The sequence below is a fragment of the Sus scrofa genome, chromosome 14, assembly GCF_000003025.6.
Source record: "Sus scrofa isolate TJ Tabasco breed Duroc chromosome 14, Sscrofa11.1, whole genome shotgun sequence".
NCBI lineage: Eukaryota > Metazoa > Chordata > Mammalia > Artiodactyla > Suidae > Sus > Sus scrofa.
In genome coordinates, this window is record NC_010456.5 from 22,670,424 (window position 1) to 22,685,441 (window position 15,018).

General features: G+C 50.8%; 1 protein-coding gene across 4 annotated transcripts in view; it reads left to right on the forward strand.

Moving 5' to 3' along the window:
- The window catches only part of CHFR (checkpoint with forkhead and ring finger domains), a 29,509-nt gene extending 15,962 nt beyond the window's left edge, over positions 1-13,547 (forward strand). For 2 of the 4 annotated variants that reach the window (XM_001928455.6, XM_005657298.3), the window contains 9 exons: positions 365-682; positions 3,068-3,210; positions 4,713-4,829; positions 5,335-5,418; positions 5,904-5,974; positions 7,323-7,410; positions 9,693-9,800; positions 10,241-10,313; positions 12,483-13,547. In XM_001928455.6, the coding sequence (XP_001928490.1) occupies positions 365-682; positions 3,068-3,210; positions 4,713-4,829; positions 5,335-5,418; positions 5,904-5,974; positions 7,323-7,410; positions 9,693-9,800; positions 10,241-10,313; positions 12,483-12,525 (1,045 nt within the window). In that variant the 3' untranslated portion in view covers positions 12,526-13,547. Of the gene's footprint in view, positions 1-364; positions 683-3,067; positions 3,211-4,712; positions 4,830-5,334; positions 5,419-5,903; positions 5,975-7,322; positions 7,411-9,692; positions 9,801-10,240; positions 10,394-12,482 lie in introns of all 4 variants that reach the window. The other 2 variants (XR_001304636.2, XM_013990327.2) reach the window with 2 other exon arrangements.

Consider the following 15,018-nt stretch of genomic DNA (forward strand, 5'->3'; position numbering starts at 1 on the left):
TGACAAGCACAGAGTTAGAGCAGTTGAGAATGAATGCCATGGTTTTGCACAGGCACTATTTCTCAGGTGGGTTGTGAGAGGCTGTTGGTATCCCCCTGTGTCACCTGAGGATGCAGCCCTGGCCAAGTACCTGAGAAGCATAGGCCTGGGTCTGGCTGAGTCAGAAGAGCACAGGGGTCTGGGCAGTTATCTCATTTTTCTGTTTTGTACCCAAACCTCTGAGCAGGGCCCCCTCTGCCTCTGGGGAAGGCAGCAGCATGATGCTGGGTCCCTGGCCCTGGCGTCCGGGCCTGCTGCACTGGGTGGGCAGGTGCTCGGTCCTCAACTGCTCTGCAGCTCTGACAGTGTGTCCCTGTGCCCTCAGCCTGCAGCCCTGCATGCACACCTTCTGTGCCGCCTGCTACTCAGGCTGGATGGAGCGTTCCACCCTGTGCCCCACCTGCCGCTGTCCAGTGGAGCGGATCTGTAAAAACCACATCCTCAACAACCTGGTGGAGGCGTACCTGCTGCAGCACCCAGACAAGGGCCGCAGTGAGGAGGACGTGCGCAGCATGGCTGCGCGGAACAAGATCACTCAGGACATGCTGCAGCCCAAGGTCAGACGGGCCTTCTCTGACGAGGAGGGGAGTTCTGAGGACCTACTGGAGTTGTCAGATGTGGACAGTGAAGCCTCGGACGTTAGGTGAGCCTTTTAGGGGCAGGCCGAGCAGTGCGGGCCAGGTGGTCTGGGCTACTGCAACCTGGTGGCGGTGTCACCAGTCTTGTGCTGAGGACGCCACTTGCTCAGGTGACTGTAATGAGGCTTGCTCACTACCCTGCCTCCTATGATAGCCTTTTGTTTTAGGAATACATGGAACATTTGTTGTGTTTTTTTTATTGCTCATCTGTTGTTTTTTAAGTGTATTAAGCTATAACTGACATACAGCTGTATATACGTTCAAGGTGTCCAGCATAATATTTTGGCCTATTTACTATGAGAGGATTGCCATAGTAAGTGGTTGATCCCCTTTTATTTGCTGAGTTCTCGTCAAGTGCCCTGACTGACCGGCTGAGACACCACATAAGCACACTTATTCTCTGTGCTTAACTGGTGAGGCATGAGTCCTATGACGTAAGTTGCTGTATTATCACCTGTCCAGATGCTGTTGTACAAATGCCATGAGGCTGAGAGGATGCATTTCTAGGAGACCTTATTCTGTCTCCTGCAGAATATTGATGTTCTCTGACTCAGAAGTCCAGGGTATGAATTCTGCATTGAGGCTATAATATTTAAAAAGAGAAAAAATACCCCCCCCATTATCTTTGTTTCTTTTCACAAAGTTTTTCCCATGATGGTCAAGCAAAAGAAGAAAACAAAAAAAATCACTTTAGTATGGACTTATTTTTTGGTCTTTTCAGGGCTGCACCTGCAGCATATGGAGGTTACCAGACTAAAGGTCGAATCAGAGCTACAGCTGCCACCTGCAATACAGCCACAGCAATGCAGGATCTGAGCCGTGTCTGTGACCTACACCACAGCTCATGGCAATGCCAGATCCTTAACCCACTGAGCGAGGCCAGGGATCTAACCTGATCCTCATGGAGACTAGTCAGGTTCTTTGTCCACTGAGCCACAATGGGAACTCCCTAGTATGGACATTTTATTGTGTGTTACTCAGGCCATACGTTTGGGTAGTCACACATTAAGTCTTTTTTTTTTTTTTTTTTGGTCTTTTTAAGGCCGAACATGGCGGCATATGGAAGTTCCCAGGCTAGGGGTCCAATTGGGAACTGTAAGTGCAGGCCTACACCACAGCCACAGCAATGCCAGATCTGAGCCACGTCTGTAACCTACACCACTGCTCATGGCAACACCAGAGCCTTAACCCAGTGAACGAGGCCAGGGATCGAACCTATGTCCTCTTGGATGCTAGTCAGATTCGTTTCCACTAAGCCACGACAGGAGCTCCATGCTCTTTTTTTTTTTTTTTTTTTTTCTTTTTAGCATTTGTTAAATTTTTTGTAATGTTTGAATTTAAGAGGAAAGCCACAGTGCATATCCTGCATTTATAGTTTTGTGCACATGTCCAGTTATTCCTTGGGATACGTGCGTGGAAGGGGGAGGCTCAGCTCAGGAGTCTCACTGAGAGGGCACCTTGCTGGACTTCTGACATCTGTCATCAGATGCCCATCAGAAAGGTCCTCGTGTAGTTCTCATGTGGCACTGTGAGTTAAGGATCCTGCATCACTGCAGTTGTGTAAGTTGCAACTTGCAGCTCCGGTTCCATCCCTGGCCCAGGAACTTCCAAGTGCTGGGGGTGTAGCCAAAAAACCCCAAACAAACAGAAAGGTCCTAGTGATGGGTCTCCTTGGGATGTGTTGTGGTGAGAATGGGACAGGAAGGTGTCTTTTTCTCATTTACATGTTTATCTCACAAGTGCCATTGATCATCTTTTCACTGTTTGTGTGTTTTCTGGTCAGGTCTTGCCTAGTTGTCCTGTGGGTGGCAGGCTCAGGAGGGCATCCTCTGACTGAGACGAGGAAAGAGTGCATGGACCTCTTTCCTGCAGATTCTGTTTTACTGCTGGGTAGACAGTTAGGAGGTGCAGGGATTCCACTGCTGGTTGGACAGCCCCTGAGCAGAGCAGCATCCAAGCAAGCACATTTAGCTCAGATTTGAATGAAGGGAAGGGTGTTTCCTGGCAGCCGAGTGTCGCCCAGCATCAAACCCGGGAGAGCAGATCCTGCCCAGTGTGTGGCTGGAATGACTTCGCCCCAGGGGATGGTGCTGGGAATTGAGGGGCGAGGGGTAGACATCTCAGAGGCCCAGGAGTGGCCGAGGGAGCTGGGTGGTGGCAGGGAGCAGAGCCCACCCACCGCTGCTGTGCAGGATGAGCGCCAAGCAGCACCGGGTGAGGGCGTCTCCTTCCTCTTGGCAGACACTGGGTGGTGGCAGCTGGTGCAGAGCTGAGACATGGCAGTGGGACATGAGCCACAAGCTGGGGTCTGGGTCTTGTCACCACCCACCACAGCAGCAAGTTCGGGCAACACCTCATTCCTCAAGCTCCCGTGTGCGCTTTCCTTGCAGCCAGCCCTACATTGTGTGCCGGCAGTGCCCTGAGTACCGAAGGCAGGCCGGGCAGCCTCTTCCCTGCCCTGGTCCTGGCAGTGAACCGGGGGCACCACAGGCCCCCTCGGAGGCACCATCAACATCGACCAGCGTCACAACAGGTGAGACAGCCACACCTTCTTTGCTGTCCCAGCCACTTGGGATGTGGGCAGCCTTTCTGCTGGCCCCTCTCTGCTCTTTCTTGCCCACGTCAAGTGGTCCCACCACCTTCTATAGTCCCTTTCTTCTTATACCTGTTTTGGGCTGAGAAACCAGATAATTAACTTGGTTGTCTGTGGGCCTCTGCTTTGGGACACCTGAGGATTCAGTCCTGGATTTAACGCTTCCCCCCCGAGCCCGCTGCCTCAGGACAGTTGGTGTCCTGACTGTGTTTGACAAAGCCCAAATGACCATCACACGTGGGCCTCTCCAGTGAGGGACTGGCCTCTTTCCAGAATAGGTCATGATGTCACCAGAGCCGCCCTGAGCATCTGTTCGCTGTCTGTTCCAGTGGGCAGGTTCCCAAGCGCCATCAAGAAAGGGAAAGCATGGGAGTTCCCACTGTGGCTCCGCTGTAACAAACCCGACTAGTATCTATGAGGACTCGGGTTCAATCCCTGGCCTTGCTCAGTGGGCTAAGGGTCTAGCGTTGTGGTGAGCTGTGGTGTAGGTTGCAGATGCGGCTCAGATCCAGTGTTGCTGCGGCTGTGGTGACTCTGGCTCATGGCCCCACATGTTGTAGGGCCTGGCCTCTTCTTAGCCACTGTCAGCCTGAGCCTGTCAGGTATTGTAACCCAGAGCCACATTCTAAACTATCTGCCAGGACACAGTGCCATGGCCCTCGGAGGTTTTCCTGCAAACTCTGCATGTGGGCATGGCTGGGGCAGTGTGTGGACGTCCCTTTGGGACTGGTAGCGAGTGTGCCTGCACAGACAGCCTTCTGTGGGGTCTGAGATTGCCTGGGGGCTGAGCTGCATGGGCACAGGTCCTGGTGCAGGGTCAACTGGCAGAAAGCGAGTATAGAAATTGCTTCAGTGTTCCATGGTGTGTGCTTTATGGCCTGCCCTTCCTTTATAGGAAATGGTAGAAAACCTTCAAGTGATCGTTGAAATCTGGCTGCAGCTACTGAACCAAAAGATAACTTTGGTCGCTTTTCAGTCTATTTAAACTTTATCATTTAAATGGTAGCCTGCCACTTGGCTGTTGAGACTAGATCTGAATTCTGTCCAGGTTTTCCTGCAGGTCTGTGTCTTCATGTGTACTTGGTAACTGCCCCTCTTTTTTTTTTTTTCTTTTTAGGGCAGCACCCGCGACATATGGAAGTTTCCAAGCTAGGGGTCAAATGAAGCTACAGGTGCTGGCGTACATCACCGCCACAGCCACACTGCCCCCAAGCAGTGTCTGTGACCTATGCTGCTGTTCATGGCAATACCAGATCTTTAACCCACTGAGTGAGGCCAGGGATCCAACCTGCATCCTCATGGGTACTAGTCGGGTTCGTTACTGCTGAACCACAACAGGATCTCAAGTAGCCTCTCTCATGACATGCCTTAAGCTGCTCTTGCTGCCTGTATGCTGGAGGTGGTAGCGGCAGTGGCAGCCTGAGCTCTTGTCTGTTCTGCAGCCCAGGACTACGTGTGCGCCCTGCAGGGAAGCCACGCCATCTGCACCTGCTGCTTCCAGCCTATGCCGGACCGGAGGGCGGAACGCGAGCGGGACCCCCGAATCGCCCCCCAGCAGTGTGAGTGAGGGTGTGCATGTGCACATGCACCCTCTGCCTGAGGACCTTCCCCACCACAGACCCTCCCCACCGTGCAGCCTCTCCTGTGTGTCCTTCCAGTGCAGGTTTCTTAGGCATTGACTTTTGTGTGTGGTGGGAAGTAGGGACGTAGTTGTGTTTTTTCCAGCTGTGTAATCGGTAGTCCCTGCATGACCATCCTGAACAGCTTGTGTTCTCCCACCAATTCGTGCCCATGCACTGAAGTTCCATACAAGGAACATATGACCATACACCATAAACTGAAGTTCCATATAGTGGTGGTTCTTACTCTGGATCCTGTATCTGACATTTGTCCCACATTGGGGCCATAGTAGTTCTCCTCTGTCTAGCAGATGAACTGTGGCATTTTAATTGGCAGTTTGGGGATTACTGTGAAAATTGGGCTTGTTGTTGCTTTAACAGTTACATGGACCTACTCCTCTCCTTGCTGGGTGGTGTGACTGGCGATCATGCTCTGTGTCCACAGGTGCCGTTTGCCTGCAGCCCTTTTGCCACCTGTACTGGGGCTGTGCCCGGACCGGCTGCCTCGGCTGCCTGGCCCCATTCTGCGGTAATGCCACCCTGCCGCCAAGCTGCTTTGCCGTTCTGGTGGCCTTGAGGGTAGTGACGGAGTGGCCACGTGCTCAAGGAGAGGCCACGTGGGTCACCACACATTCGATCCCTTTCCCTGGCGGGCTGTGCAGCTTTGCCATTTTAGGCGTGTCAGCAAGTGTTAGTATAAAACCAAGGAGGAGCAGAACAGGGGGATGCGGAATTATACACAAGGGCCCCCACTAAGACACAAGGCCTGGCTGCCACGTCCGGACTCCATGGCCCCAGATCAGGAGCTGTGCAGACTGGCTGATTCAGAGGGGACTGGAACAGAAGGGCTTTTACTCTCTCTGCTTAAAGTTGCATTTTGTTGTGGAACTTCGTATTCTTTGGAGACTTCGTAATGAAGGAAATTTGGTTATCTGTGCTGGTGGGGTGGGGTGGCCTGGTGCTTTAGTAAAGTGACTATGAAACGAATCATGCTGCTTCCCTCCATTCCAACAGAACTCAATCTGGGTGACCGGTGTCTGGATGGGGTGCTGAGCAACAACAACTATGAGTCGGATGTCCTGAAGGTACGGACCGGCCTGGCGTGTAGACTCTCGGCCACCAAGGCCAACAGGAGGCCTCTCAGAACATTCCAGTGCCTGCATTTCTGACTAGTGCTGCCACTTTTTGTCTGTTTCTCCCCACATTCCCCCACGTAGGTACCCCTACCCCATTGCGCCCCTCATGCTAAGAAGCCACAGGAATTGTCCCCACAGTTTCAACCCCCACTTGCCCCGCGCAGAGCCTTTCTGGGGCTAAAGAGGGTGGGGAGCAGCTGGTCCTAGGGTGGAACAAGGGACTCCCCTCTGCCCTCCTGCCATGTGTCAAGGAGCAGCCTGGCATGCAGAATTTCCCAGGGGTCAAACCCTCAGCTCCTGCAGTGACAATGCTGGATCCTTAACCTGCTGCACCACAGGAGAGTTCCAAGCCCGCAATTTACATTCGCACTGTTTTAACATGTGTCAGTCTCTTCCCACGGGTCTCCCTTCAACCTTTCCTTTCTTTTCTTCTTCTTTTTAGGGCTGCAATTGTGTCATATGGAAGTTCCCAGGCTAAGGGTTGGATCAGAGTCGCAGCTGCTGACCTACACCACATCCACAGCAACGCCAGATCTCAGCCACATCTTCGACCTACACTGCAGCTACGGCAATACCAGATCCATAACCCACTGAGCAAGGCCAGGGATCGAACCCGCATCCTCATGGATAGTAGTCAGGTTCTTAAGCCACTAAACCACAACAGGAACTCCTCCCTTCACCCTTTCTGTGCAGGGCCATGCAGCCAGGGCTGAGGGCCTTACCACCTGAATGGAGCCTCATTAGTACCACCGTGCTCTGGTAGATGTCCACATGGCACTTTCTTGTAGGTTTGCACAGCAGGAGCCATGCAGTTCCATGTGTCAGGGACAGAACACAGATCCAGACCCCTGGCTTGTCATGTGGTCACGGGCCTGTCCCCGCACTGTGGCTGTCCTGGCCCAGGTTAAGTGTCTCATTGCTCCTGGGCCAGGAATGTCTTTGCAGAATTTGTGAGGGAATATGTAACTCTTACACTCAAAGTTCTGAAGCCAGCCTGCCCTTTGAGATGCCAAAGAAGCATCTCAGACAGAAATATCGGGTTCTGGTTTGTGCCTGATGACGTATCTGTCCCCCCTCCCCTGGTCCCTGAGGCCGCCCCACCTCCGTAGGCTGTGGTCCTCGGAGCAGACCCCCATGACCACACGCAGGGCTCTCGGCTGCCCTCTGCAAGTGCCCCTGCATTTAGCTGCTTTAGCTTGACCCACCTGCAAGCGCCTTCTATAGAATGTAAATCCTCTCGCTATTTCAGTGTTTCTCCAAGCTTGTGTTTGTTCTCTCACCCGTTCTCCCATTGTAGAATTACCTGGCCACCAGGGGCCTGACGTGGAGAAACATGTTGACGGAGAGCCTGGTGGCCCTGCAGAGGGGTGTGTTCTTGCTGTCTGGTAAGCTTCATGGCACCTGCCTTCCCCTCCCGAGTGTGATGCTTCCCAAGGATGCCTCTGCCTCTGGTAAAGCAGTCACAGTACTCGGGTACACTTAGGTGGTGCTACTTCTGTGCTTTCCCACATTCACAACTACGACCTTTGCCTCCCCAGCAGAGTCAGAAAGGTTCTCATACTCTTGGATTTTTTTTTTTTTTTTTTTTGGGTTTAAGTTGACATGACACATTCCAGAATCTCTTTTTTCCCATGGGGAGGGAAGGGGCACAGTTGGAGAGTGTTGCTGCCCGCTTGTCAGCATTAGGATCCTGGGGCTGGTTGTTCGTAAACCCTCAGGGCCCTTGTTGGCCTGTCACTCAGTGTGTTGGTGACTCAGTGAAGGCTCGCCCCCCTTTCCCAGGCACCCCTAGTGCATCGTGAAATGTGAATTGCTGTCATTGAGGGAGGGTCCAAAGAAATCAGCAAGTGATTCTTTTTTCTAGGACATAAATTATTATGAAAGACTAGAGCAGTTTGCTGGAGTCCTTCTACTATTTTTTTCTTGTGGGTACATTGTGATGAACTTCTTGGGTTTTCTCTGCTGGGATGGCTGTGTGTTATAGGGTCTTAACTCCTTTTGCTTTTTAATGGCTTACCATTTTTATAAGTATGACGTGGTTCACAAAGAAAATGTAAGTGGTACAGGGAAGTCTGAAGGGTAAAGTGAAAATCATTGATTCCTTTCACAACCACCCTTCTAAGTACCTATACCCATGTGTACATGATTTCCTAAATGAAATCCTACAGGTATGCTGGGAATAACCTACTATTTATTCACTCAGCAACATGTTTTGGACCCTTTCTATGTCAGTAAAGAGCTATATTTTGATTTTGATTTTTTTTTTCTTTTTAGGGTCACAGTCGCAGCATATGGAAGTTCCCGGGCCAAAGATCAAATCTGAGCTGTAGCTGCAACCTACGCCACAGCCACAGCAACACCAGATTCTTAATCCTCTGCACCACAGGGGAATTCCTATACCTTGATTTTTTTTTTTTTTTTTTTTTTTTTTTTCCTTAGGGCCACACCTGAGGCATATGGAAGTTCCCAGGTTAGGGGGGTCAAATTGGAGCTGCAGCTGCCAGCCTACGCCACAGGCACAGCAATGCAAGATCCAAGTCACAACTGTGACCTACCCTGTGGCTTTTGGCAATGCTGGATCCTTAACCCACTGAGCGAGGCCAAGGATCAAACCTGCTTCCTCATGAATACTAGTCAGATCCTTAACCCTCTGAGCCACAACAGGAACTCCATTTTTAATATTTAGTGGATTGGGGTTTTTTTTTAAATTTTTAATTATTATACAACACTCTGATATCATAGTTCATTTAGCCAGTTTGTTAGTAAAGGATATTTAAGTTATTTTCAGCTTTTTGCTATTTGAAACAACACTGGATCTGTTGAACATGCAGTACTGTAGGTTTAAAAATTACCCCCTTATGGAGTTCCCTGGTGGCCTAGCAGGTTAGGGATCTGATGTTAAGGTCACTACAGTAGCTCTGGTCACTGCCATGGTGCAGGTTCAATCCAAGGTCTGGGAACTTCCACATGCCACAGGTGCAGCCAAAAAAAAAAAAAATTGTCCCCTTAGGATAATAAACAGGACTGTTGGAGATGTGCCTTGGGGCTGAGGGCCAGCATCCCCTGAGCCCGTCCAGGTCTTAAAAATATGAAAGAGGCAACCAGTGAGATATGTTTTATCTGCCATGTTTGATCATTAATAAAATTAAAGGTCTTTTTGTTTTATGGGCCTTTTGCTTGTCTGTTTCTTGGTCCATATTAGGCTACTTGGATTTGCGGGGAATGAGTTTGTGTGACATCTTAGATAAGGGTACAACGCATTGTCATTTGTGTTGAAGACATGTCTTCTGCTCTTAGCATTTCGCCTTTGTCTTATGAGTTTCCATTGGGATGTTCAAACTGTCAGATTTACAAATCCTTTTCCTAAGTCCCATTTGGTTTTCACATCATCCTTAGAAATAGCCCAACAGAAGCTATTCATTCCTCTTTATACTTTTTGAGATTTTAAAAAAATCTGTATTTTTTGATCCAAGTGGAATTACTTCGCTCTGAGAAAATAAGTTGGTGTCTCCGTTGGTTTTGTTCTGTTTTCCACACACCCAACCCACGTCTCTGTGACTCCATCGGTGGGTCAGTGCATTGGTTGCCTAGCTGTGGGTAGGGTCACGCCTTTCCTAGAAACTCAGCCCAATGGCTGCTGGGCCTGTCTGAGGCTGTGTCCTTCCAGATTACAGAGTCACTGGGAACACCGTGCTGTGCTACTGCTGTGGCCTGCGGAGCTTCCGTGAGCTGACCTACCAGTACCGGCAGAACATTCCCGCTTCCGAGCTGCCAGGTAAGTCCCCCCCTGCCCCACCACCCCTGTTCTGTTGGCCTGGGCTTTAGGATGAACTAGGGGTCCTGTTTGGGCCTTGGCTCTGTGTTCTCGGCTGGGGAGAAAGGTGGGTGGGCAGGGGCTCCAGGGCCAGGTTCATCTCTGGGCTGTGTCTGCCCAGCGCCCACTTGGGCTCTGGGTCTGGGAAGTGGGTTTCTAAAACAAGATGCCCAGAGAATGTCCTCTGGACAGCTGGAGAGCCATCCTAATTCCAAGTTGGGTTTTCAGTTGAACGTCTTTTCCATTCGGGAATCTTAAAACAGTGCAAGAAAAAGAGCTGTGATGTGTGACTGGATGCTGTGCGTTTCAGCTGCAGTTTCTCTCTGGTCCTGGCCCTAGATCCACTAGGCTAAGTGTGCGTGTGAGAAACCTGACACATACTGCTTTTTTTCTCTTCCTAGTGGCTGTGACGTCCCGTCCTGATTGCTACTGGGGCCGCAACTGCCGCACTCAGGTGAAGGCCCACCACGCAATGTGAGTGCGGCGGGGCCGGGGGCTGGGACGCAGGCTGGAGGAGTCCCCCGCAGACAGGCAAACCTGCACTTTCCTAACAGGAAAGTTCTTTTTTGGTTTGGGTTTTTTTTTTTTTAAGTATTTTGGCCAAGTTGATATGGCAGCATATACTAATTTAGTTGTCACGCTTTTATAAAGTCACATCATATAAAAAGTCCTCAACACTTAAAAATGCTGCTTTTCAGAGTTCCCATTATGGCTCAGTGGTAACAAACCTGACTAGTATCCATGGGGACGCAGGTTCAATCCCTGGCCTTGCTCAGTGGGTTGGGGATCTGGTGTTGCCATGAGCTGTGGTGTAGGCTGCAGACATGGCTCAGATCCTGCGTTGCTATGGCTGTGGTGTAGGCCGGCAGCTGTAACTCCAATTCGACCCCTAGCCTGGGAACTTCCACGTGCTGTGGATTCGTCCCTTAAAAAATAAAAATAAAAATAAATGCTTTTTTGTCATCTCCTTTCGTGAAACATTTGCAGGCAGATACTCACATTCTTCTCCATGCAGCCCACTCATTCAGGGTTCAGTCCTTCTTAACGTGGTGGCTGTAGTTGCTGAGAACTTCCTTCCCCAGCCACCTCCATGCATGTGCTGCTGCATAACTGGGTCCGCCTTGGTGCTGCAATTACTCAAACACCCTCACTGGGAGTTCCCACGGGGTCTTTAGCGGCCCTCACACTGACATTTGCATAGCCACGTGCAGTTGCCTAAGGAGCAGGTTTGCCTCCACTTCCAAACCAGAAGGAAGTTACATGAATCAGTCTCGTGGGGAGTTCCTGCTGTGGTACAAGGGGATCGGGGGTGTCTCGGGAGTGCTGGGACACAGGTTCAATCCCCGCCTGGCACAGTGGGTTAGGGATCTGTGTTGCTGCAGCTGTGGCTTAGGTCTTGCCTGCAGCTTGGATCTCGGATCGGATCCCTGGTGCAGGAACTCTATATCCCTTGGGGCGGCCAAGAAAGAAAGAAAAAAAAAATCAGTCTTGTGGTTTGATGCTGTTTGAGGCTACCATAATCCCCAGTCATTTGAAGGTCAGATTAATGTAGCTGAGAGAGCACCCTTGGTTCAAGAGACGTCTGGAAGACGACAGTAAAGGTGACGGACTGCCTCTGAGGAATGATTTTGTGGAGTGGAAATCTTGCTTTGTATTTGAGCCTAAACTGTGTGGAAGAGACTATTTCGTCCTAAGAAAAGGGATTTTGGTAGTAACTGGGCAAGCTTTCTCAATAAAAACTTGGATGAGAACAGCAAAGGCCTGTCATCCTCTGGGACTGCCCTGTGGTGCCTGGGGGAACTGGCGTGGTACAGCCTTGAGTCTCTGCCCTGAGAAAATCACCTAAATGTTCAACTACTCTTATTTATTTATTTATTTAGTCTTTTCTAGAGCCACTACTGCGGCATGTGGAGATTCCCAGGCTAGGGGTCGAATCGGAGCTATAGCCACCACCCTACACCAGAGCCACAGCAACGTGGGATCCGAGCTGTGTCTGCGACCCACACCACAGCTCACAGCAATGCCGGATCCTTAACCCACTGAGCAAGGCCAGGGATCAAACCCTTAACCTTATGGTTCCTAGTCAGATTCGTTAACCACTGAGCCACAACGGGAACTCCAACTCTTATTTTTTTATTATTTTTTTCGTTTTTGGCCGCCCCATGGCATATGGAGTTCCCAGGCCAGGGATCAATGGCAATGCCAGGTCCTTTAACCCATTGTGCCAGGCCGGGGATTAATCCTGAGATCCTGGCGCAGAGATGCAGCCAATCCCATTGTGCCACAGAGGGAACTTCTTCAACTTCTCTTAAATTTTAAAAAGGAGTTTCCTGGTGGGTTAAGGACCTGGGGTTGTCAGTTCTGTGGCTCTGGTTACTGCTGTGGCATAGGTTCTTCCACATGCCGAGAATGTGGCCAAAAAGGGGGAAAATTTTTTTTAATTTTAGAAATAATAAAAATTTCAAAAAGAGAAAAGAGGCTGCACTTGGGGTTAGGTTGCTTTGACAGTATGAAAAACATACCATTGCCAAGCCCCCAGCCCACAGTTGACCTCTCTTGTCTCTTCCAGGGACAACTTCATAGTTCCTTTATTTGCATGTCTCTGATGCCCTCCCGTGTAATTGGACTGTTTTCTCCTTGCAGGAAATTCAATCACATCTGTGAACAGACGAGGTTCAAGAACTAAACTAAAGTGGGACACCGTGACGGCTTGGGAGTGTTGGAGGTCAAAGACACGTGTTTCAGAAAATACTGAATACAAACATTTTTAGGGCATTTTACGGTGCTGGGGCTCCTTGTGTGCGGCACTCTGATAGGACTTTTCTCTTGTGGAGAGACCCTCTTGGTGAGGATCCCACAAACTAGGGGTGCCCAGAGCCCTCCCGCCACAAGAACAGCCCCCAGCCGACCCTTCCCGTTGAGATGGAGATGCACATTTGCTCTGTACCTTTCCCACAGCCATGGTCAGAGCAGCGTCTCTCTTCCAGAAAAGCGTCATGGTAGAAAAAGGAGTTTGTTGGAAGCGTCATGTGGTTTGAGGAAAGGCAGCACAAGTTTACAGCCCGTGGGTCGCACAGCGTCCTGGGTGGGCGCCAGAGCGGCTGCTGTGGGTATTTTCATAGATTCGGTGCTTATCTTCTAATAAGACCTAAATATCTCAAACTGTAGCACAAATGATATCATTTATAACTTACAAATTGACTAAAATTGGGGGTGATGTGATATTTGAAAGAATAAGCATATGTTTCTGCTACTCCGGACCCCAGAGCCTCTGTGGAGCTCAGCCGCCCGCTGCTCCTCAGCACAACTGCAGCTCCGCCAGGCTGTCCTGCCAGGGTTCGGGGCCCAGGGCCGGGGTGCAGTTGACCCTGGTAGTGCCCCCAGCCAACCCAGAGTGTAAGGGGCCTTGGCCTCCCTGCCCCTTCCTCCTGCGTTGGGTTTGCCATGTCATCTGGAATAATACTTGAAATTTTGTTCTTTGTTTAAAAAAAAAAAAAAAAAAGTTTTTTTTTTGTTTTTTTTTTGTCATCTGTTGAAATCACCAGTTAGGTTTGTCGACAAAATTGTAAATTTTTTGCTTCTTCTCAGGAATACAATTTTCAGCTTTGTCTTGCTCTTGATACAGACTCTGAGAAGCAGCGCTCTGTGGAAGAAGGCCGCCTTCCCGGGTTCCAATAAACAAGCCTTGTCTGTTTCTCTCCCCCCTGCACGCTGGTTCCTTTGTTGAGGCTGTGATGTACTCCTTCCTGTGGTGGTGGGACTGGCTACCCATGTCACTAATTATCGGTCCATGTGACCCAGGGGTCGGGGCCCAGGGCTGAGCATTGGAGAAAAGGCACAGGTTCCCTTGGATCTGCCAACCCTGAGTCACGGCCTTTAATCCCAGGTCAAAGCCATGGCTTTGGGCATGAGACTGCCTTCCATACCTTGACCTTGGTTCATCAGCCCCTTCACTTCTGACCGAGACCCCTCCCCCACAAAGTAAGAACAGAGATGCAGATGTGCCGGCTTTCTTTGCTGAGGCTTGAGCAACATGCAGCCTTCCTGGGGCTACGCTGCATCGGACCTCAGCAGACACCACATCAGCCTCCCAACTCCTGTGTTACTTGGAGTCCTCATTTCTCTTTCTTTCCTTTCTTTCTTTCTTTCTTTCTTTCTTCCTTCCTTCCTTTCTTTCTTTCCTTCCTTCCTTCCTTCCTCCCAGGCCAGGGATCAGATCCAAGCCTCAGTTTCAGCCACAGCTGTGGCAACACTGGATCCTTAACCCACTGTGCCAGGCCAAGGATTGAACCTGCGTCCCTAGACTCCCAAGATGCTATTGATCCTATTGCACCATGGGGAGAACTCAGGAGTCCCCATTCTGATGAGCATATAGGGTCCGAACAGAGCTTGTCAGCTCTAACCTGAGGGAGGGGCCTTGGGACCAGGGCGGTGGTGCTCTGAGCCTGAGTGTGCACCATGCCAGCTTTTTATGACTTTCTGTACTTGCTGTTCCTCAGTGCCCTCCCTGCCCAGCAGCCAGCCCGCAGTTGTGTTGGAGCCCTGCTATGTGCTTCTGTCCTTGTGGCAGAGGGACCGTCATGTCTTCAGCTCCATGTCCTCTCAGTCTCACTCAGCCGCCCCCAGACCCGCGTCCCTCCTGGGCTCCCAACAACCCTATCAGAGAGCCTGCCCCCCCCCATCTGCTGGGCATTGTCCAGGGGCTGCACACCAGCCCCTCTTGGTCTGTGGGTCCAAGCACCCAGGTGATCACATAGAGTCCTCTGGGCGCCTCTGTCAGGGCTCCTGGTGTGATCACGAGCCCAGGAAGTCACCTGTGATACCTCATACCCAACAGGGTTGGAACCAGGCCCAGATCTGAGAGCCTCAGGCTGACATTAGTGATTCTGCCCCAGGGAAGTACCTAGTCTGGGAGACAGTGGCACCTGAGATGAGCCTTTCCTGCAGGGGCCCTGCAGCTAGACCAGCCCTGATGCAGGGAACAAGCCCAGAAAAGCTCAGGTTCTGAGTCAGGATTGGTGCTGCAGAGGACATCAGCTGCTCAGTGCCAGGAAACTAGCCTGCGCTCTGGAGAAAGGAAGCAAAAGGGGGTATTACTTGGGTTTAGGAAGCCCAGGGTAGACTTGACTGCAGTGTGGCTTGTCACCGTCCTGGGACCCTCCTCTTCCTGTTTTTTGGT